Genomic DNA, 23328 nt, shown 5'->3' with positions numbered 1-23328 from the left:
CAAAGAATTAAATATGTACAATATAGTACATTTTAGTTGACATTGCGTATCTTATTTATAAAAAAAAATCACTGGCAGAGTACTTTTCTTATTTGCTGAAATGATTTCAATGAAAAAGAATATAAAAACGAGAAAAGTGCACTAGTCTCAATAGTACTGCGCATGCATTTTTAAAAAAATACACGATTTGAATCGTTACGATTTGAGTCATTACCTTAGGTTATATTGTATGAACATGTTTCAAAGACGATAAGGTACATTTCCGCGATGAAAGCTGATTTCAGAGAGCATGAAAGCGTCTTATCAATATGGATCAACTCAATCAAGAGAATATTGGAAATGTTCCCAGTCTGCAGTTCATTCGAAAGAATAACTGCACACTGTAATTGATAGCTCTATCATTATGTTTTAAACTCGCGTGTGTAACGGAATATTTTAAAATGTTTGAAATATACTGAGAATAGTGTGCCATTCTCAATACTGACGAGGAATTTAGAAGTATGTAAGTTATTTATGTTTCAATTCTGTATGAACTATCTTTGCGAAAAAGTCTTATTATATTTTACACTGATTTTCATGCTTGCTTTATAAAAAATAGATAACGTATGGTAGCGTTACAGAATAAGTGTTCACGTTGATTTTAATTAAGTTAACCGGTTAAAGTTTTGCTTTATGATATATCTGTGCCGCTTTTCAGACTCCGGCTAAACGATATTTGTGCAATAAATTATGACGTCACGTTAAATGCATTATTAAAATATTATAGCGTATATAAGCGCGTCAATAAATTGATTTGATTTAGTTTAAACTTGTTTTCAAAATTTGTATGTGAGAAAAATAAGGTACTCATATGTATTCATAATAATCTTTTTTAACTTGTTGGTTACAAAACTTTTTTATTCGCAAGAGATCGGCATAATATTAGAATGCAGCTAAAGTCGGTGCTATGGGGTATGGGAGATGTTGCACTTTTAATAATCTCTTATGAACCGATATTTTTAAATTAACTTGCTGTTTTTGATGCTTCCGAGGGATAACCCTTTTTCCAGATTTTTATTCAGCTCGTTAATCAAATTAAGTATTGAACCAACACTTATTCAAAATACTCGAAACACTGAATAATATTATTTTGTGTCTTTTTAAAAATTTGTTTCCTGGAGAATGAAATTTACTTTATATATTGTAAATGACCAATACTGAGACTATATGATAAGACATACAATACGTTATATTATATTTCATGAAAGAGTTAGGACTTTGTACACTTTTAAATCTTATTTTTTTTCACAGGAAACTTTTTCTTTCTATTTTATGATAGTAATATAGCATGTTTTAAGTACATTATCTGTTTGGTCAAAATTTTCACATTTTATTGTTAGATCATGTCTATTGAGGTGGTAAGTTCATGGCTGGTCCATGGTACCGTTAATTTGTATTCCCGAGGTTATATTTAATGCCTTTTAATTAATTCCTAGTTGTACGCTCGCAGCATGTAAGATATGGCATGTGGAAGATGCAACACATTTCACGCAAATTTAAGAGAGCTGAACGTGCGACAAAATTATTAGATTTTCATTTGCAATGTTGAAATGTTGACACCGGAACAAGCAAACTGTCTGAATTTAACACTTCTTAGAACTTAAAATCCCATTTAACATTTTTATGTAAAAACACTTGCCGTTTTATGTTTGTAAATCAAATTTAATATTGATCAAACGGATATCGTAGATGAGAATACGCATTATATTATTTCCATATTTATCGTGTTAATACCAGTGTATTGAATCTAATTTAACGAAATATTTATCTAATTCAAAGGGATACTGATCTGAGATATGTCAGAATAGTTCCTATTTCACGTTTTTTAAACAATTTTATTTGATTTTGATTGAAAATGAAAAAAAATAAATAAAAACCTTTATATCCGAACAAAAATACATTGCATAAATGTCTTTTCCTTACAAAAGGACTTATTCAAGAAAATATTCCTTTACCCATTTTATTGATATTCAAGTCCTTGTATTTAATTATCTTAGTAATTGAAAACAGTATTCTTGACGTTTATTATATTTATTGTTATTTGAACACCGGGCAATACACTATATCGTGACTTTTTATTTCAGCGATTCATTTTTCGAAATTAGACGACATGTAAAGATGAGATTTTTTTGTAAAATGAACTTTGAATAACATTTGTATAAGCCCCTAAATTAACCTTAATGTGCAAGGAAATTAAGAAATCTTAATGAAAAAACAATTGATCACTGAAAAGAGAATATATATTTAAAAGTGAAAGATGAAAACTGACAAGGCAAGGAAAGCAATTATCAACGAATTTAATGACCGTAACAGTTGATAAAACATCTTGTATTAGCTTATTTGTTTCCAATAGTTTTCAAAAATTAATGCCTTCATGCATTAGTTCTATTTGTTCTTGTTTGTTTTATGAAGGTCAATATTGTTCAAAGAAATTTGATGTCAGCCTTAACATTTTAATAACATTCAGAATCCAAATTATATTTAGCCCGATAAAAATTATTTGTTTTCACAGTTGATTTTATGATATTTTTTCGTCTTTTTTATTCCAACTAATTAAGAAAAGGTATCATGGTAAAACGCATATAAATTTTAATTTTTTCTATATCAGAAATAAATTAACAAAGAGCAATGTCTCATTAGTCAATAAAACATATAAAACTGATTAACAAAACTGCTAAACTATCCTGAAGCAATGGCACCAGCTTGTTAATACAAACACAAACAAAACAAATTATAACATCACTTATAAAAACGAACATGTTTTGGTTTTTCAAAAGGAATGTACTTTTTTATTCTGCATAAACAAGTTTTGTTTTGTAATAATAGATAAACATGCCACATAACGTTTTATGATAAACGACAACGATTTATCTTGCGCAAATGCATAAGAAACGTAAAATTCTTCTAAAAAAGAATCTAAGAAATCCGGCTTATGTTTATTATATATTCAGTACTATCGTATGCCTCTATAGTAACGACTACGAAAGAAAATGTTTTATTGTAAACGTCAAATTCTTCTGAAAAAGACAATATGTCGAAAGCTAAGACAAGCGTTTGTTTTTATTGAACTTGTTATATATATTTCGGAAGGAAACAAATGCGATATTGTAGTAAACAACAGTACTTTTTATATAACAAATGCTTTCATTTAACGCAAATGGGAATAATTACTTTTGCAGTTTATTGCAACAATTGGAATTTTCAGAATACTTAGTACGGTGGCGCCTTTTAAAATTACCGCTTTGTTCTCTAAGAATTACAAACTGGAAATGCGTTATAATTATACAAGCATATGTGTCATGCGGTGTATAAATTTTATAAACTGAAATTTATTGATCGATTTGCATAAAGCCTATGTAATACTTTTTACTTTTTATAGTTAGCGGTATCGGAATATTTTAAAACTGTCATTATCTAAAAACGTCTTTCTTTTAAGAAAGGTAAGAGGAAATATTCTTTGAATTCCAGTGTGTAAATTATTAAAGATTAAATTTGAGTTTTGAAAAAAATGCATGTTTGATATAATAATTTCATTTCTTGTTACATTCTTAGGTGTAAATATATCGATTAGAAAAGCTTTAAAAGCCAGCAATGCATGCACTTCATTATACCTTTTGATGATGAATTGGAATGATCCATGGACATCTGTCATGAAATTAGACCAAACGCAGCAGCATAATTCAGGATACAACTGAATTTATTGTCATCAGAAACGCAACAAATGTGTAATTCAAATAAAATGAAGTTGTTTAATGCGCAGCATGGCAAACATTCGTTTTTGCCCTTAACATATCATAAAGTGCACTTTCAATTATTTTGTCCTTTTGCATTGCATATTATGAAGCTGAGTCATGCATAATATTTCACCCGTTTGGACTGTTGAGTTTCCTTTATGGTATTTAAGTTTTAATGGTAAGGTAGGGAAATAAATGCTTGTGTTGAATTCAATATTAATTTGTCAGTTATTTTTTTCCGAATTCGCACGGAAACACTTTTAATTGACATCGATGTCCCAATGTATGTTTTGCATTATACAGGCAATTTTCAAATTTGGGAAATAAAAATGGAATCTACTGAAGGTAAAAAGGTGCCACCTTTACGCACGCTATGGTAATTGAAAAGATATGCGAATAGAACAGAATGTTGTAAAATATACTTCAAATGTTGGTTGAAGAATTTTGAGTACAAAAAGTTGACTCAGAGATAAATATATATGTTCAATGTCAGAATGTGAAAATAGACGTGATAAAATGGTTTGTGAAATTGTTTGATATTATCACTTTTGATACATCTTTAAACAAGTGCAGTGCTTAAAGTAGAACTATAGATTGTATGATATTGATTTATCAGGAGATATCAACTAAATTTTGCAAATATTGGAAACATTTCCAAAATGCTCATTGGCAAGCGTAACTTCGCAGGATTATAAAGAGTTATTTTCAATTAGGTTACACAATACATGTTTCAAGAACCCATTTAAATAATGAATATGTATAGTCAAAGAATCATTATGATCATGCAATAATGATTGTAATAAATACTCTCTTTTTAGTAATAAGTATTAATTTTGTTTGAGTATAATAATTACAAACTCGCGTATTTGATTATAATACAAACTTTCAAGTATGAACTTTTACATTTACAAAATAATAAGTTTCATCAAAAGTTTCGGATTTAAAACCAATGATGATAATCTTAATGAGAGCATATTTGACAGTTTGTCAATGCAAATATATCCATCAGTGCTTTAAACCAATGTCATAATCTAGCGTTTGGTCCTTGGCTTCAGTATTGTAATCTGGTTCTGGTCCTTTGGTATCATTGATTCCAGCATATACACAATGAAGTTTAAATACCGCTTAAGCCTTTTCTAGGGGCAGTGAGGGGTGTTGCACTTTCCATTATCCCTTACGAACTGACCCAATCAAACCCGGTCTGCAATTTTTGTGTCATTTTGTTGTTGCCATTGCTTCCAAGGGATCGCTCCTTTTCAAATTTTATTTAACAATAAGGTGTCTATGAATTGCAAGTTAAAAGTAAACAATCAAATCCCCTTATGTTATAACAGACGTTCAATGTATAATACAGTATATGATATGATATACACAATAAAACCATTGTAAATCATTGATGCATTCTTATGTTATGATTCAGATGATATTCCATGTTCATAAAAACTCTGGTAGGAATAAAGGTGAAACCTGGTTCACTTTACACTCATTAATACTCCCTTGCTTGTAATTAATTCATCGTTTCTAATTAGCATGTCAGGAAAGGTATGAGCGGAATGGTAGATCTCAATTAGAAAACACGATGATAATGTTTGGCTTCTGTAAGTATAATATATAGTATAAGAGGAAAGTATAGTATTAAATTTATAGTATAGTTTGTTAGTGAATTAACCCAGAGGATTTATCTTTATAACTATAAGAGTAAAATATACAAATTTACGGATTGTATATACTTGTAACAACCTAATTGGTTTATTTAATTGATTTGGTAATTGGATACTTAGAAATATGCGGATTTTATAACATAACAACATTACAACTCAAAGCATTTTGAATTAATTGGACTGTTTTTTTTTTCTTAAATATGAAAGCAATCAAACATAGTTCACACATTGTGATGGTATCTAAACAAAATTCATTGAAAGGTGAAAACTTATCGGCACGATCATGGTTAATCTGTAAAAACGTGATTGAGGTGTGTAACTTCAAAGAACTGAATAAAAGCATATTATTTGAGTTTTAATAATTCAATGCATAGGGGAATGTTGGCAACTGATGACACCTGCCGTACAATACAAGCGAGGCATTAACAGTTTATGGTTTATATCTCAGTATTTAAAAAAAATCCCGCTCGAATTTGGTGCATCAGTCGCTCTTTATGATAATATCATTTCCCCGATCTCATTTATAAGTTTGATACAGTTATATGCCAATGTATTAAGATAATTTTCTTTAGTTTTATTATCAGAACATATATTATGCAAAACATGTTTTCTTTAAACAAACATAGTTCAAGCTATTGAACATTTAAAATAAATCTGTTTTTATTTTGTTATATAGTTAAACACATCAGTGATAAAAATATTGTTTGTAATATGGTATTGTTTTTATTTGCTAAAGTCGAAAAGGAATGAAATAAAATAAATAAGGCTATTAGTAGTCAAATAAGCCATGAATGCTTAAGAGTGTTTGTGATACTTATAAATTGCCGTTTAGTTTTTACCACTATCACTATAAGGAACATCTAACAAGGCCATTATGCAAAAAGTACGGCCTTTATATGAAAATTCGGCTATTATGAGAGTGGAGACTTTTGATAAGCTCTCCAGCTCTGCCATTATGAATCTGCATTGTTTCACTGAAAACAAGTGGCAATTTTGAAATGCTGCAAGGTATGATTCTGAGACATTTTAAAACAAGAATCTCATTTGCAATATCTCACAACAACGGAGTTTAACATTACATATTTTTTTCTCACATTAGATATTTTTTTGCTCACTAAGTACTTAACTTATATAGATTATGTGTAGTTGATTACATTGTAATAAAATTGTCAATAATTAATTGTTTTTATAAAGGCCTTGTTATTGGGCTTTAGACTGTCATATTATCGGCCTTTTAGGTAGGTAATTTGATACCTGTAATGAAACAGGTCAGTCACAGGTCTATATCAAAGGGACAAAATTGGCTTAACGATTTGATGCACAAACATGACAAAGTTTATTATATCCTTTCATTAAGGTGTTTGCGTTCATAAGAGTTGTAAGTTCATGCCCCGTGCATAACAAAATAATACTCTCTTGGTCTCAATAAACATAAATAATTGATTATTTTATATGAGAATTTCAGACATGGCAAATGTAGCAAAACAATTTAAAAGGAGATGCCAAAATGCTAAACGTGCAATGCAAAAGACAAAAGTTTACTGCTAAATTTATCGCTTGAAAAATCCGTTTCATTTTCATTTACTTTTCTTTCGTTGGTTGTTTTTATTGTTGGAAGTTACCATTTTACAGTAACACTGTTGCTTGATAAAGGGAAAGAAGAAATATTTGATGTAATGTCATATTACATTTTTCTCGTGTTTCATTTTTCCAAAACAAATTGCAATAGAAATGAATAATGGTTGATTCACTCCTTTATCAAGCAAAAAGGTATTTAAGATAAACTTGTATTTATTAATCTGTAACTTTTAAAAAAAAACTCACTTGTATGTGCTATACATCTTGTTAAATGCTTAACATTTATATTCAAATAAACTGTACCCATACGTGATGATAGGCATGAAAAAATGCAGAAAGTTGTGCTTCGGTACAAATGTTTTTCCAAATATAATTTTATATTCTGACGACACTTATGCTGCAAAACTGCGAAAATACTGCTAATGAAATACATGTACCCATCACTAAGACCGATTCAATTTTAACCGTGTAATTGCAGCGTTCTCAAGGATTATCAGTTTCTTTTCTTAGTTACTTTGTCATTTTCTAAGACTAACTTTTTATTAAGAATGATAAGTGCATATAAAGTAATGGAAGTATGGCTGATAAAAGACACAGCGGCGGTATTCTCATATCAAAAGAGTGTTAATAAATGGTTTACTCAGTTTTGCTAAGCAAGTATGTTATATTATCTTTTTTCTTGCTTTACCCCAACAATCTAGCTGTCTTTGCTAAATTCCTTAATAAAGAATCGTGTACATTTTTTTTAAACGAAATTATCAGAATAACCGAAAGAAAAAAGCTCTAAATTACAAAGGAATGTGCCATGATTACTATTTTTTTTCTTGTCTCTAATAAGTTGTGCGCCAAATTATTCTCGGAAATTTAATCCATCTTTTTTTTCTACAATATTTCAATTATAATTTACTCCAGGGAAATCAAAGTGAGGACTTGTAAAGATATCAGCATAACCTTTGATAATTAATCAGCTTAGATGTAGAAAAAATATAACAATAAAATCGTGAAATCGGGTTTTGCATTGATTTATTATTAAACAGAATGATTGCATTTTTTGACAATACATATATTTTTCTAAAATCCATATTTCAAAGTTTTTAGCTTGTTCTTCCTTTTTCGTGGTCTTATACATTTTTTTTTCAAAATCGACCAGACTTAACTAATTTTTGTTAAACATCTCGCGGACCATCACAAAATATTGGATTGGGAAGGTCAAGTTTCTTTTATCTTGATTTTATTTATTGAATTAACATCTGACTAATATGGATTTCAAAAAACGAGAATAAAACGAAAATGAACATCCTATATTCCAAGTACTATTTGATACTTTGATGGAGGGTTGAGGAACTAAACAAATACACAGGATAAGTACATAATGTACTATTTAGGACACATTTTCCCTCGATTTGCTTTTACTCCTTTAAGCTTATAATAAATCCCTATTATTTTCATATCTAGATTTAAACTGAAAAGTATGCAATCTAGAAATCATTGTTATCATTTTTATGCTACTGATCGCTTTTTATGATTAGATTTAACACCATAGACATGTTGTAGTCACTTAAGGCAAACAATAAGGTTTAGAAATAATGAAAAAGTAAAATGAAAGACATATTTCTATATACTTATGATCACAGTTGAAGCATTTTGTATCAAAACAAAATGCAAGTAAGTTGCAAGAATAGCTGTACAAAACAAAAATTATTGTTTAACTGATTGGAAAAGACTTGTTACAAAAGTATAAATATTGCAAAAATTGAGGGAAAATATTTTCAATTTCTGGCACTTTATTTTAAAAAATTACTTAAAAACAAAGTATTGACAAACTTTGTACATGTACAATTATTCTAAGATAAATGTCAATGGCTAAAGTCCCATTTTAAGGATAGTATAGTTACTTATATTATTTATCAGTAAAACAATCCCAATTAAGGTCTTTTCTTTTTAGTGTAAGCAACAGGTTGTTATACTAACAATTTGTTAGTTTGTTAAAGGAATAAATGTGTGTATAAAACTGATAAATAATGAAGCGAAAACAACAACATTTAAAACGATTAATATCTCTTTGCGCAGTATTACAGTCTTTTACAAGAAAAGCATTGATGCAAAGCATCTAAGGGCGTCCATGCAATAAATGCAGCAAGTGAAGATGAATTAGTAGACATCTGATGACCAGATATTCTTATAAACTTTTCAATGGTTTATTGGGTTTTACCAGAATTGTATAATATTTTGAATGGGTGCACGAATTGAAAGACATTGTTCATCATGGACTTTGGTAGGCATGCTAGAGATTAGAATATTTTTTTCCACAGGAACTTGAAGTTCTATCATTATTAAAGATAATATCAAAAATGTACAGGTCTATAATATCCAAAGTGCAATAAGTTGTTTGAATATGTTTCTTTTTCATATTTCATTTCCTGCAAAATTCTCCAGCTCGTTATTTATAACCATAGCGCGACAAAAAGAATTATTTCGTTAAACTAAAACTACTTCTATAAATAGATTTTCGGACTTTCACAATGTTATGGTCATCATTCTATTTATAGGTACAGCAATACACAATAACCCACTGTGTGTACTACAAAATGATGAATAAAAAAATCCCAAAGAGCGCGATTTATTGACGGATAAGATAATTCCATTTGAATATGTTTGCATTGCGAAATTCTCCGGTTCACTATTCATTGTTCGCGACATTTCAATCGAAATGATCGGCTGTTATGACCGACGAAAAGGCCCGAGAAGTTTCTGCCGCCTTTTCACAAAATCTGATTTATTCCATAACAGGCACCGCGCTTCGGCGCGGACGCCAATAAACAGCGTGTTCTCATTTAAGCGTTTTAGTGGATACGTGTGTTTTCTCTTGGAAATTTAAGTCTTGAAGCGAAATAGAGATAAATGTAGGAGAACATTTTTATATCGAATTCTTTATCCTTATATTATGTTAAACAAAGAAATAATACTTAGTACGTTTATGTTTAAATGTCCCTTAAAACAATATCATCTATAAATATTGTTTCGTTGTTTTACCCATTCTGAGGATATTTGTGAAATAATCTAAGAGCAAAAACTACAGCTTTATATCACCACTATTAAATATTGTGATTATTTCCACAATATAAACATTCTTAATGCTTTACGTTAAAACTTGAAATAAATACCAAAGCTGGCGCAAGTGGCAGACAACTGACTTTTTTAGGTGTATAAATCAACAGATTTTAACAAATGTTGGAAAACTTCCCAGGCAAGTGTAATTACTCAGTGCAGTTGAAACAGACATTTATCAAGGTTAAAGAAAAAGTTTACATTTTGCTTTATTTAAAGCAACATTTAAATGGTGTTAACAGGAGATTTAAATGTAATTGGTTCATCTGTACAAGTATAACTATAATTATATTTTAAATATATTTTCAGATCATGTAACAAACCTGTTTAACCATGCGATTTGAGGCATCAACTTTCGTCTTCGTGTTTGTGAATGTAGAACTTTTCAATCTGGTCAGGACAGACAAGGAGCTACAAGTACATATTGCCCCTCAAAATGAGACAGGCGAACGGCCTCGGTACCTTACTAAATCTAAATCAGAAAGGTTGTGTATGGTCTGCACACAGAATTTGCTCCCACGTTGTCCAGTTATGCTTTGCAATTCTATAGTCCTTGCCTATAGCACATTTTATATGTAGCATATGCTTAATAGTTTTCAATGAATTATTTGGTAGATATTTGGTGAACGTTATACTAGTGTATAGACATTTTGTTTGAAATGGTTTGGTGACCTTTGTTTTTTTATTCAAGGACATATGAATAAATGACTACTTTTGTGAATTTTAAAGAAAACCTATAAATAGGACAATATATATTTGAAACTTAAATTATATATTTTTTAATCTGCAAACATGCTTTATTTTTGCAGTTAGCATACATATATCTGAATATATATATACATGTAATTGAAATTGGAATGTTGAATTGTTGATATGTCAAAGAACCCATTTGAAACAAAGGACGCCCGATTCAAAAGTTTTAGGGATAAACAGTACGTCAAATACTCATTGTGTTTGTTATCAATTTTTGTAAATAAATTCCGTTTTAGTTGGCTTCTTGCAATGTGAATTTTAATCTACAAAAGACGAATATTAACTAAACAATACGAAGATTTATGCAAACAAATATATCATCTATGTTGGTCTCCTTTTCAATTTCAGTTGCTGTAATAGGTAAAACAGTTGCAACAAATGAGTACATTAACACAAGAAAACATGTGTTGCCTAAGCGCGCTTATTTATTTAAATGCTATGTTATGCTTTGTTTCAAGATATTATAATCAAAGTGCTATGAGCGTTTCATTATGAGTAATAGAGAAAACTTTATTTCCTAACAAACCATGATTTGAAGTGGTCTTACTTTGCTACCGCTTTGCACCTTATTATTTGATTCAGTTTATTTTTATATGTTGATAGTAATAGAAAGAATCATATTGAAATTTTGTTCAAATTTTATGCTTTCTAAGAGCAAGTTTTTTTAAAGTAACAATTCACCTTTTAACATTATAAGGTAATGCAATATACATGCCTATATTATTTTGTACAACAAATGTCATAAAAAGCATGATGCATGACAGAATATTGCTTTTAACGTTAAAAAGAGTATGCTTTTATTTCAACGATGTATTATGTATAATAAACACTGCGCTTGAATTAATCATGTTGCTCTTCCAGTATAGAAAAGTTGTTTTCGTAAACATTAAAGTAACATATGGTTAACAACAAGTCTTATCGTTATTGAACATTTTATCATAGGCTCGAAAAATTAAACCGCGAATGTTTCGCAATAAATTCAGATGCGCTTTTTACTTTGTCAAATAGTGCAAAATGCATGAACATGTAAAATAAAATGGTTCACCATCGAACATGATTAAAATGTAGCATTAAGTAAATTAAGAGGTTTAAACAGTATTAACTGACAACATGTATGAAGTTGGATAAAAAATCTTTCTAAATAGATTATAACAATAATACTTCAAAATCAAAATGAAAAGGACTGAAAAAAGCCAACCCAACTCAAAATTAAATTTTCAATGAAATAATTGTTGTCTTGTTATATGTGAATATTAAAGACAATCATATATGTGTACATAATCTTGAAGAAATAATATAATTTATCATTTTTCTTCGCTCTTGTGTAACAATATACATGTACTTTATATTTAATAATTTTATCTTTTTTTTCAGGCAAAAAACTATTGACAAACTGTTGAACTCATACGATCCACGAATACCACCCAATTACGAAGATGGTAATTCTATCTTTAGTTTCTTTCTTTAGTTTTATTTTGATAATTTCAAATTCTTTAAGACGAATTGTTATTTTTGCGAGGCTCAGTTGCTATTAAATTAATTGCTTGAATTGCTTTCTCCCAACTGATGGATAATTAAAAATATTACAAGAACAAAATCTTATTTTTAAGGTGTATGTTGTTCTTGTATCATGTAAAAGTCGTCTGCAATTGAGGCTACCAGTAGGGAAAAGAGATTTTAATTTTAAATATAAAATTGAAAAAATACTATTTAAACTTGTTATTGGTCATAAAATGAATAAAAAGAAAATCTGTGTTTTTTGTTTCATAAAAGATTTAATCATGAGCTTTGTTGCTTCGCCACTCGTAAGGATACTTTTTTTGGAGTTCACTCGATGAAATACTTTTATTAATGTATAAAACTTCATCTTTACAAGAATAAGCAATTTTCTTTATATGGGAGTAACATACCGGAGTGCTGAGATCTATGAAATATGTGTTAATCTGTATCTGTGTTTGTCATCTTGGCCTTATGCTACCACATTGATGTATAGTGATCATGCTTACATTATCATATATATGCTGTTGTAAACAGAAGTGAATTGAGTACCGCTCAAGCCGGTGCTAGGGAACGTGAGGGATGTTGCACGTTTTCATTATCCCTCATGAGACTCAATCAAACCGAGTCTGCAATTCTCTTGTAATTTTGTTGTGATTAATGCTTCCGAGGGATCACTTTGTTTCCAGATTGATATATGACATCTCGCTGTTTAATTTTTTTATAATTTTATGCTTTAGTTTATGAGATATGTTAGAGCAAAACGACGCCAGTTTTGGCAATGTGTCAGTCATATTCCTGCGGGCACTTTCTAAATTCTGTTTAACCCTTTCCCTGCGGAAAATGTATAGATTTACTCTACTACGAAATTAAATGTATACCAGTAGCAAAAAAAATTGAATGTCCGGATCAAGAATGTAAAGGGTTAAGTTCAAGCATAACAATGTAAGCAATGCGATATTTTCATTATTCTATATGTATATTATCCCCAGATCCTCAGTCTAATTAAAGTCCTCTTGTTTTCCAGTACTCAAACTTGAACAAATGAGTCCGAATTCCAAAAATTACCGTAATATACTCACCCAGCTCAACTGCCATTTAATGTTAGACCTTTTAAGTAATGTACTTTTTATGGTAAAAATGATGAGACTTAAAGGGGTTCCACTAAGGTCAAAATACCTTAAACATAAATATGAAATTCTTACATAGGTCAATTGAAGCTCTTAAAATCGAAAACTCTGCAAAGGATAATATAGATATATGCTCAGAATTTAATTGACTACCGACTTTTTGTGTAATCAATAAGCAGATTTTAGTGAAAAACATTGCAATGCTTTTAATTTTTGAGCTATTTTGCACAAATCAAATTTAAATTTGTTTTTTTTTAAATAAAGGGTGAGGAAATGATCCTGAAAATAATTTGCAAATAAGTGATTGATCTAGACCTACATCAAATATTACATAAGTCTCGGAAAACTGTTTCCAGTCCCTTCATGTAAAAAAACCTCAGTGGAGTCACTTTAAGTAATTGATCTTGATGTGGATTGTTAATAAGGAGGTGATTGAATTGGTGTAACAAGCTGTATTTCCTTTCAGGTACTTTTAAGAGACATTCCGAGATATCAGCGTGCATAATCCCCTTTCGGAAAATAACATTTCACTTTAAGAATAAGTTCCGCATGGCATGTGACTGACTTGGGAATTTTTGTTCAATTAAGAGAGGATTATTAATTTGTTATATAATAGTTGCACCAAAATCAATTCGCACCACTAGGGTCTTATCAAATTCTGACACAAAACGCGTGTTCTTAGCACGTTATTTGATTTGTTATCTTGATTAAATATAAAATTGTCATGTCGGCCGATTAAGTGATATTTATTGGTTTAATAAAGCTTCTGTTATTTCATTTCGCGTGATTGAAAAAAGTAATTGAAAAAAAATACACTCTCAAATAAATAACACAGAAACACCAGTTTTAAATTAAGGAAGTTTTGAAAAAAATATGACATTTGACACTAATATGTTTGTTAGATAAAGCTGGTGATTGTTTGAATTAAGCTTTACTCGTCAACAAGCAAGATTTCAAATACGCAATATGGTATGTCCAATATCGACAATCCGATTTTTTTAGGTATTAAAGTATCTTATCAAAATAAACGTCATTATAAAAACAGGACCATTGTTATTGTTACAAAAATACTCGTAACATACTCATTCTTCTCGTAACATCCGACTTACTTGACAATTAATCCAATCCTGACAATTAATATTCCATTTGGATTAAAATAATGTTATTGCTATAAGAGAAACAGTATCATATGGGTCTATGTAAATATTTAACTGGTACGGATAATTAAATGTAGTGCTAGAATAATATTTACTTTTTAAGGCTTGAGTATTTGATCTCATGCTGAGAAACGAAGACTAATCTATTAAATTGCACCTATTCATTATTTGAATACGAGTCATGATTCATTTGAAAAGTTGTTCATATTTTTTTTATTTGTAATTGCGTTAAAAAGACAAAGATTGGTTTTCCCTGAATGTAAACCGCTGTTAATGTGACAGCATTGTAATAAACACTGCTTTAAAAGCTAAGAGTTTTTTCTGCCTTGGATTTTACGTAGCACCAACATTGTAGAGGTCATATGGCAAATTTATAACTTTAATGTTTGAGGAAGACGTCCGGTGTGATTCTGTGTATTGTTTCAGGCACGAACAGGCATCTGAGTAGAACCACTAAAGTTCCGTAAGCTATCTTGAATGGCTTTCTCACATGAAAGAATAAAAAAACTCCCCAGGGGAATTCAAAACCGAAGCGGCGAGGGGCCAAACGAACAATAAAAACCTAATAACAGTTTATCATACTACATAAATAATAGTTAGTAAGAAACTTATTACCTCATGTCTGTATTTTCCTTATGTTTTAGATTTCCCAGTGGAAGTATACGTACAGCTCCATATTACTAACATTGACAGTATTAGCGAATCAAACATGGTAAGAAAATAAGCATTCCAACTTTCTTTTACTATTACAGTATATTTATCTATAAGTTTATTTAATCAATTTTTTTTATTGAAAATACATTTTATTTGATGTATTTAAGTCACTCTGTATAGGTAATACTGTTTGTTTGCTTCATTTTACGGCGCACTAAAACAGTGTGCAGAGGCCATACGGTGACGTTCCAGCTTCACTGGTGAAAGAAGCCCTCAATTGTCGCTTTGCTCGTTTTTTTTTCGACACAAGCGAGCATCTGAGTAGAACAACCGACGTCTGTGATGGATTAATGTCATTCACGTTTTACCGATATTAAAAAAAAAACAAAAAAAACAAACAAACAAATTTAGGAAAAGAACACGATTTATGAATTAACAACGCCTGTGATTTGGCAATACACCTCTTTGATCTCTTTTGTTTATACAGGATTATTCTATTGGGATGTTCTTACGTCAAACTTGGAATGACAGCCGGCTGACATATACACCGATTCCGAGACTTCGGTCGCTTGAACTAGATTCCAGACTGATGGATAAAATATGGGTACCAGACTTATTTATAGCCAATGAAAAAGAGGCTCATTTCCACTCCGTAACAGTCCCAAACAAACTAATGCACATATATCCGGAGGGCCGCATACAATACAGCGTAAGGTAATGTAAGCAATGAGATAATGATAATTAGCGATCTTGAACAACATGAACAAGCCTAATCAAACCGAGCTTGCAACATTTGTTTTCATTTCGACCGTTGTTTGCTTTCATCAAAGGATTCCGTTTATCTTTATTATAAGTAAAGTATATGTAATCAAGCAAGAGCAGGACCTGAACATTTTGAGTTTATCGCCATCTTTATTGATGTGACGGCTATATCTGTCAGGAGACAGTTCCTTTAATCTTAGAACAGTATATAATATACAATTATTTTCATATAATTGAGGCATTCTGGAAGTAATTCTATGCGAATGTCATAAAATCTTGTCTTAGATTATAGACATGACACATACGAATATTGTTTTAAAGTTATATTATCAACACTAACATGAACATAAGTACCTTCTTCTCTATGTCATTTATCAAGAATATTACAAGGTAACCTTGTCATTTATCAAGAATATTACAAGGTAACCTTCTATAGATATATTCCAACGGACGCTTAAAGTTTATAAAGCTATATATCTGATGCAAAAATTACTGTTTAAAATTTAAAAAATATTATACTTCCAAAATGCTTGTATGAAATAAATATGGTAATTCTCGCCTTAAAGGCGAATGGCACATACACAAAATCATTGCTAAACGGATAAAACACTACTTAAAATAGCAAAATAATATTTTGTTCCGGAACATTATATTCCGTTTACGTACATTTTTCATGTGTATTAAATAACAGAGACAATTTATGTTACAACTTTTTCTGGAATCAACCATATAATAATGGAACCAATATAATGTTACTGTTTATAAATTTTATTAAAATATTTCATATAGATATAGATTGACTCTTGAAATAATTGGTCAATAAAGTGTGTCTTTTTTGTTCTTTCTAGAATAACAGCAACGTTGAAATGTAATATGGATCTGCGAAAATACCCTCTTGATTACCAAAGATGTTACGTCATGATGGAAAGTTGTAAGTTAATATAATTACAAATGACAGTATGACAAATTGACTTCTGAACATTTGTATTGGAATTTTTCCCGCTGAGATAATATTTTTCAGTTTTACAATTGTCAAATTAAAGGGTGAATGACTACTAAAGAATTGGTAGGGTTGTCTCATGAATAAGAAAATGTTGTTTGTTTCAAAATAACGGTGACGATGAGACAGAAATCCGAATCGAATGACACCGTATAAAAAAGCAATTTTAGTTAAAGCTTTCAAATTATGTGAAAATAAATTCTTTATTTCATTACGTAAAGAGTATCTTAATGAATATTTCAATTCAATTTTGTTAATGGATGTTGTTTATTTACATAATTAAAGTTTTTGTACATTTTACATTTATTTGTTTGTTTTAGATCTTATATCGCTTTATTTCAACTGTTGACTAGTTATGTGATGCAGACAGCAAATTATTATTTTAATTATGTATGTAAATGAATTATTGATCTTCAGAGTTTTCATGTATCATTGACTTTAAAAACAAGTAATCAAAATGATTTTTACTGTTTGTTTTAGATGCGTATAGTACAGAAAATCTGAATTTTAACTGGAATCTGGTTCCGGTCACTGTAGATCCACGGCTCATGCTGTCACAGTTTGACTTAGGACAGATGGATACTTTACGATGTGACAAGCAATATAATGGAGGTTTGGCTAACATAGAATAACAGAGAAACTTTTCCTAGCTGTTATTTAAATTATATTTCTTTTCTATCGAAGATTGGTTGACGTTCAAATTAATGAAAACGATCATTACATGTAATAATAAGAACATTTGATTCATATTTAGATAAAAATTTGATTCATCTTTAGACAATATCAGTTTTTATATTCAGAAAATATGATATAGAGCATATTAAAGTATATTGTCAGTTTTTATTTTATTTTGATTTCATTCTACAGAAGAATGTAATATATATAGTATTTCGATGCTCAGCTGCTTTGCATTTAAACTTTGTTTTAAAATGTTTTATTTTGACTTTTTCCATATTGTTATAGTATATTTCATGTGATATATTTCTGTCAAGAAAACTCGAATGTCGCAACATACTTATATTCCAAAGTGACTGCCTGTATTTTCTGACTAACGATAAAAATTAATGGCATTTTATAAAATTATATGCAACAAAATGACAATAAAAATACAATACGTCTGTATTTTTTCTCTATCTTTTCCTCTCTTTTACCAATGTTAAATCCCGGATATTTCAAAATTTTCTTTTTGCTTCTTTTTTTACCAAAATCAAAACCCTAATGTTCCTTTGAATACTCTTAGGAATCAAAGGCTTAGTGTAATGGAAAAGCTTTCCTTCACCGTTGTAACAGATTTCCTTGAGAAAAGAGACACCTTACTGAATGTATTTTTTATCAGTATGACTAATGAGAGCTTAATACGTAGGCTAATTTCACAGATACATAATGTTTTAAATTCGTTTTCCCTGGCATAAATCGTTTTCTAATTGTTATGTTACTGATGAGTATATTTATAATTCAAGGAAATACAATCATATTTAATTACATATGTCTTATTTTACTGACGATATGCCTTGTTTCAGTAAACTACACTTGCGTGATGCTGGAATTTGACATGACGAGGAATTTTGGCTATTATTTAACTCAAGTATACATTCCAAGTATTTTAATCGTTATCTTGTCATGGGTATCATTTTGGTTGGACATGGACGCAGTTCCTGCACGAATTTCTCTTGGTTTGCTAACCGTGCTCACTATGACGACTCAAAGTTCTGGCGCCCGCTCATCCCTACCAAAAGTCTCATACGTAAAAGGTAAGTTTGCTCGGTAAATATTTTTCTTACCAGTACAACGAGAGATATTAACTATTATTAAGTCATGCAAGTCCGGTTAATGTCTTAAATTTGTTTCGTTGTTGTGTTTTGATATTGCTATGCCCTTGATTTAGCTGTTTGTATGTTTAGTCGGTATACAGTACAAAGTGTTGTCTATGTAAATATATCAACATTAATTTTATTTTTGGCGTTGAGTCAAACAAGTTGTACGTAATTTATGCTTGTTGTTAAAAGGCTTAAAGCTATTTTAAAAACCGGTATTATTTTTACCATTATGATAATCTTTTGGTCATTTCTCAAAAGAACATACTTAGAATAGCTATGTAATTGAACGCTCATGGATACAGCCATACTGTAAGAAAAGAGTATATAATGTCCCGTTTAATCTTAAGAAAATGCATGGGCGTATTTCTTTAATACTGCAATAGTTTTTTTTTTCTAAATTTAAAAGAGGAAATTTTCGTTAACTACAGTAGAGATATAGCTTTATACACTTTATTTCTATATAAACTGAATGACTGTAATGTTGCATATTGTTACATTTATTTCTAACTATAACACTTCCTTTAAAATATACCACCATTATTCTAAATTTAAGAATTGCAATCATTACTATAATTTGTAATCGTGACATAACTCGCACATTTTTGTTGTTTGTTTATTTATATCAAGCTGTAGAGTGTGTAACGCTTATCACAAATTAGGTGAATGTTTGACTTTTATGTATTGTATTGCTTTACCCTTGTTTAATCATCAGCTATAATATTATACTTTATACCACACACCAGTCATTCGCCCATTTGTTCATTGTTATAACAGCTATTCACTCGTTTGTTCGTTTCTTTACAGCACTTCACTCATTTGTTCGTTTATTTACAGCACTTCACTCATTTGTTCGTTTATTTACAGCTATTGACGTTTGGTATTTACAGCAATTCACTCATTACTTTACAGCAATCGACGTTTGGCTAGCAGCATGCTTGATCTTCGTCTTTGCTGCATTGATCGAGTTTGCTTACGTCAATGTGTTTTCACGTGTAGAGAAGAGACGTCAGAGCACCAGACGTGACGTCACAATACCTCAACCAACAAACGGTCAGAATGGAAATGAAAAAGATATAAAAGTAAACTTGTGTTTTTGTTTCTTTCAAATTAAAATGTAAAGGGTTCAGTTATTAAGAATATTACCCTAAATTGTATTTCAAAAGGATCTATATACTCGTTTTGAAACAATTACTTTATTTCATACAAGCTACAATAACAGAAACAGTATTGTTCCTTTTGCATTTAATATTATTATCTTTTTCAATTTTCAAGTTATATGTTTGGATTTAATGGTTAGTATTGGGTAATTAGATGTCATAAATATTAAGTCAAATGTATTATTGTTCAGTTCTAATAGCTTTAAGAAAAATATAATTGCTCGAGTCTCAATGCTCAATACGTCTTAAAAAACTTGAGGATACAAACGACGTATGGTTTTTAAATGTTAAACTACATTCGTATATGATAAAAGATTGATATGACAAATCTTTCCGGTCCTTGATAAAAATTGCTGCGCTTCCGTTCCAACATGATTAGTTTTATTTATAAAATACCAGATTTGGCATGCTTGAAAATTACCAAGAACTTTCACCGCCAAATTTGATTTATATGGAAATCTTAAAAGGTTGTATGCCTGTAATTAAAATCTGTTTCATGAAAAGGCTTGGAATAATTGATTATTTATGAATTATTCTTTATCTAATATTCAGGTTGTTTTCGAGAGGAAGAAGTCTAGATTTAATATGTTTGCACCAAGTCGAGAAAAAGCCAGAACATTTGATCGAATATCAAGAATCGCCTTTCCAACAGCTTTTCTGGTATTCAATCTCATATATTGGAGTGTATATATATTTTGGTCACCTGACCCTTACAACATCACGTGACCGGAAATTGGAACGAATTGTGGACTAAATTGTATGGCATTAGAGATGTGTCGCTAAGCGCTCAATTTAGCTATTGTCCCGGTTTTTCTTTATTCCATGTTTTATAAATAATGCCTCGGAATCTATTTTTTTTTTCATGAGGCACACTGTTTAAAGTTTTTTCTTTTCTGATCTTTGATCAATAAATATTAAATTTCTTTTACTTTCCTAGATAAATATATGTCGTACAATTACCTAACTTTTAAAGTCTTAGACATTGATTCGCCATTTTTATTCATGTTTCATAAACACACATGACTGTATTTTGAAACCTTATATTACTTCCTATGATATTGTTCTATTGGTGTAATGCGTTTCAACGTTGTTTTTAGAAGTTCATAGTTCATGTTTCATTAAGCAATTGTTATCAGGAGGGAATAAAAAGATTAATTGGGCTTCACGTCAAGACATTTTTAAAGGCCCATTTAGACCCAAAATGCTATACTTAGTCATTATTTTACTTTTTTGATCTTTGGCAAATGGTATGAATATAGTGATCACGTACTTTGTATGGAAGTCAAAATACTTCTTTGTTTACTATTTGCCACCTTTACGACATAAAACTGCACAATTAATGCTGTATTCTTCTTTTGTTTTGCATACCATGCTTTAAATACATTGTTAATTAAAAAAAACATTAAACACATATTTGACATTTCTAAAGAATTAAAAAGTTATTGATTTGAGAGGCATAATGTGCCTTTTTACTCTGATTATATGAGCGGAGACGTTTTCATTTAGTAAATCTATGCTTGCATTATAACTATTGAATGATGAAATGTAATCTCAAAGAAGATTAAAAGCTTTGAAATATTTATACAGTGAAACTATCGATGGAAGAAACCGCATTTCGGTCAGATATATGTTAACACGGCCATATAAAGAATAAAATGGTGGTTTCCTAACTTGACCCGCGTGGGTCAGGTAAGAGCACTATGATTTTGCAATATTTGTGAAAGTGAACCCTGGAAACGTTAAAGAACATGTCAAATGAATGACATAGACTTGTTTTAATCATACAATATTCAAAATATCTGTTATTGTAACTTTAAGGGTTTGTTCAAGTCACCTGACTTGTTTTAAAACTATTTGCTGATTCTATTGGCGTCTAAATTGTGTTCAACATATATAGATATATTTCACTTCAAATCCAAAATATATATAATTAAAACAGAAAATCATGCTGAAACTTCAAGAAATGTCATTTTAGCCTGATTTGAGTACATAAGATCATTTTAATATTTTTGTCATTATTTTGCCCGAATAACCCTTTAAAACTGGCGCCAAACTTAGCTAAAGACATAAACAAACAGAACTGACTTGTTCTGATATCGTGGGAAATTTCATTGAGTGTTTTATCTTAAATTCATGATATCTTGATACAATTTGTTTCTTTGGAATTTTATTTTAACCGGGAAATATAAAATAGAGAAATACAGAATCCCTCAAGAAAGGCCAACACGGCAAAATTGAAAATGCTGCAGGCTTGATTTGATTGAGCCTGTTCATGGACGGTACTTGAAAGTTGTTGTCTACCCCCTTTAGCACAGACTTAAGCAGAATTCAAGGACAGAGCACTGCTCGCGGGCATCTCCATCCTCGCCCCTATAGTATCTAGCCACACAAAACCCTTATAGATTGCTTTCTTACAATTTGCAACTTGCTGTGCAATAGAGAATCACATAATGCATTACAGCACTTCATATTTTATACTGTTTTAATATATTTTTGACAATGTAATATTACCTTTCTAAAAAGATATTGACCTTAAATATTAGCTTTCAAGCACAGTATCATATACAACACTTCATATTTTGTACTGTTTTTTAATCTATTTTTGACAATGCAATATTACCTATCTTAAAGATATTGACTTTAGATATTGAATTTAAAGCACATTATAGGTTGTTTTAAATTGATATATGTGTGTATATTTAAATTGATGCACAATTAAATAATAAATATTTTTAATAATACCTTGTGTTTGTTGCTTTACTGATTTAAGTACAAAAGAAATATGGCCGTCTTAAAAATATGTTGTTTTAGACCCAACCCCACTTCTTGAGCCTTATTTCTATTTTGCAAATGGTACAAAGGCAGGTCACCTCCACGCAGTCCTACAAGGCTCTACACTGTTTGCACATCAGTTTTTGTGTTTTGATATTGAAATCCTTAAATCTGTGTAAGGGCTTATACAGACAAGTTTATTACACACATTTAGCGGATAGATGGTAAATCACAACGAAACATCGCTTCATTCCGCAAAATATTACAACATCGTTCATATGCTATTCTTTCCGCAATAAATAACTCATTTCATGAAATTTCTTATTAACAGGTATGATAAGTAGCCATATTTTCTCGTGATTGTCAAAACTAATGATTTTCCTCAAATGATGCTGCATTCTCATAATGGTTCTTAAAAAGTAAATTATATACGTTTTGTACCATATTAGTTGTAAAAGACGAAATAAGTAGCACGTATATATCATTATCGTCAATAGAAAATGACAAAA

At 30.1% G+C, this 23328-nt stretch overlaps 1 protein-coding gene across 11 annotated transcripts in view; it reads left to right on the top strand.

The window, feature by feature from the left end:
* The window catches only part of LOC132743783 (glycine receptor subunit alpha-2-like), a 78685-nt gene extending 55897 nt beyond the window's left edge, over positions 1–22788 (top strand). For 7 of the 11 annotated variants that reach the window (XM_060732352.1, XM_060732349.1, XM_060732350.1 and 4 more), the window contains exons 2-10: positions 10430–10605; positions 12248–12312; positions 15302–15369; positions 15799–16025; positions 16922–17004; positions 17554–17685; positions 18594–18824; positions 19755–19969; positions 20600–22788. In XM_060732352.1, coding sequence (XP_060588335.1) covers positions 10454–10605; positions 12248–12312; positions 15302–15369; positions 15799–16025; positions 16922–17004; positions 17554–17685; positions 18594–18824; positions 19755–19969; positions 20600–20773 — 1347 coding nt within the window. In that variant the 5' untranslated portion in view covers positions 10430–10453 and the 3' untranslated portion in view covers positions 20774–22788. Of the gene's footprint in view, positions 1–264; positions 503–10429; positions 10606–12247; positions 12313–15301; positions 15370–15798; positions 16026–16921; positions 17005–17553; positions 17686–18593; positions 18825–19754; positions 19970–20599 lie in introns of those variants that run through there. The other 4 variants (XM_060732355.1, XM_060732348.1, XM_060732345.1 and 1 more) reach the window with 4 other exon arrangements.
* Positions 22789–23328: the final 540 nt, after the last annotated feature.

Source organism: Ruditapes philippinarum, unplaced genomic scaffold (assembly GCF_026571515.1).
Source record: "Ruditapes philippinarum isolate M1 unplaced genomic scaffold, ASM2657151v2 ctg3345_1_1_1_1, whole genome shotgun sequence".
In the NCBI taxonomy this organism is placed as follows: Eukaryota; Metazoa; Mollusca; class Bivalvia; order Venerida; family Veneridae; genus Ruditapes; species Ruditapes philippinarum.
Note: the sequence above shows the minus strand (reverse complement) of the source record. Positions and strands in the feature narration are given on the sequence as shown.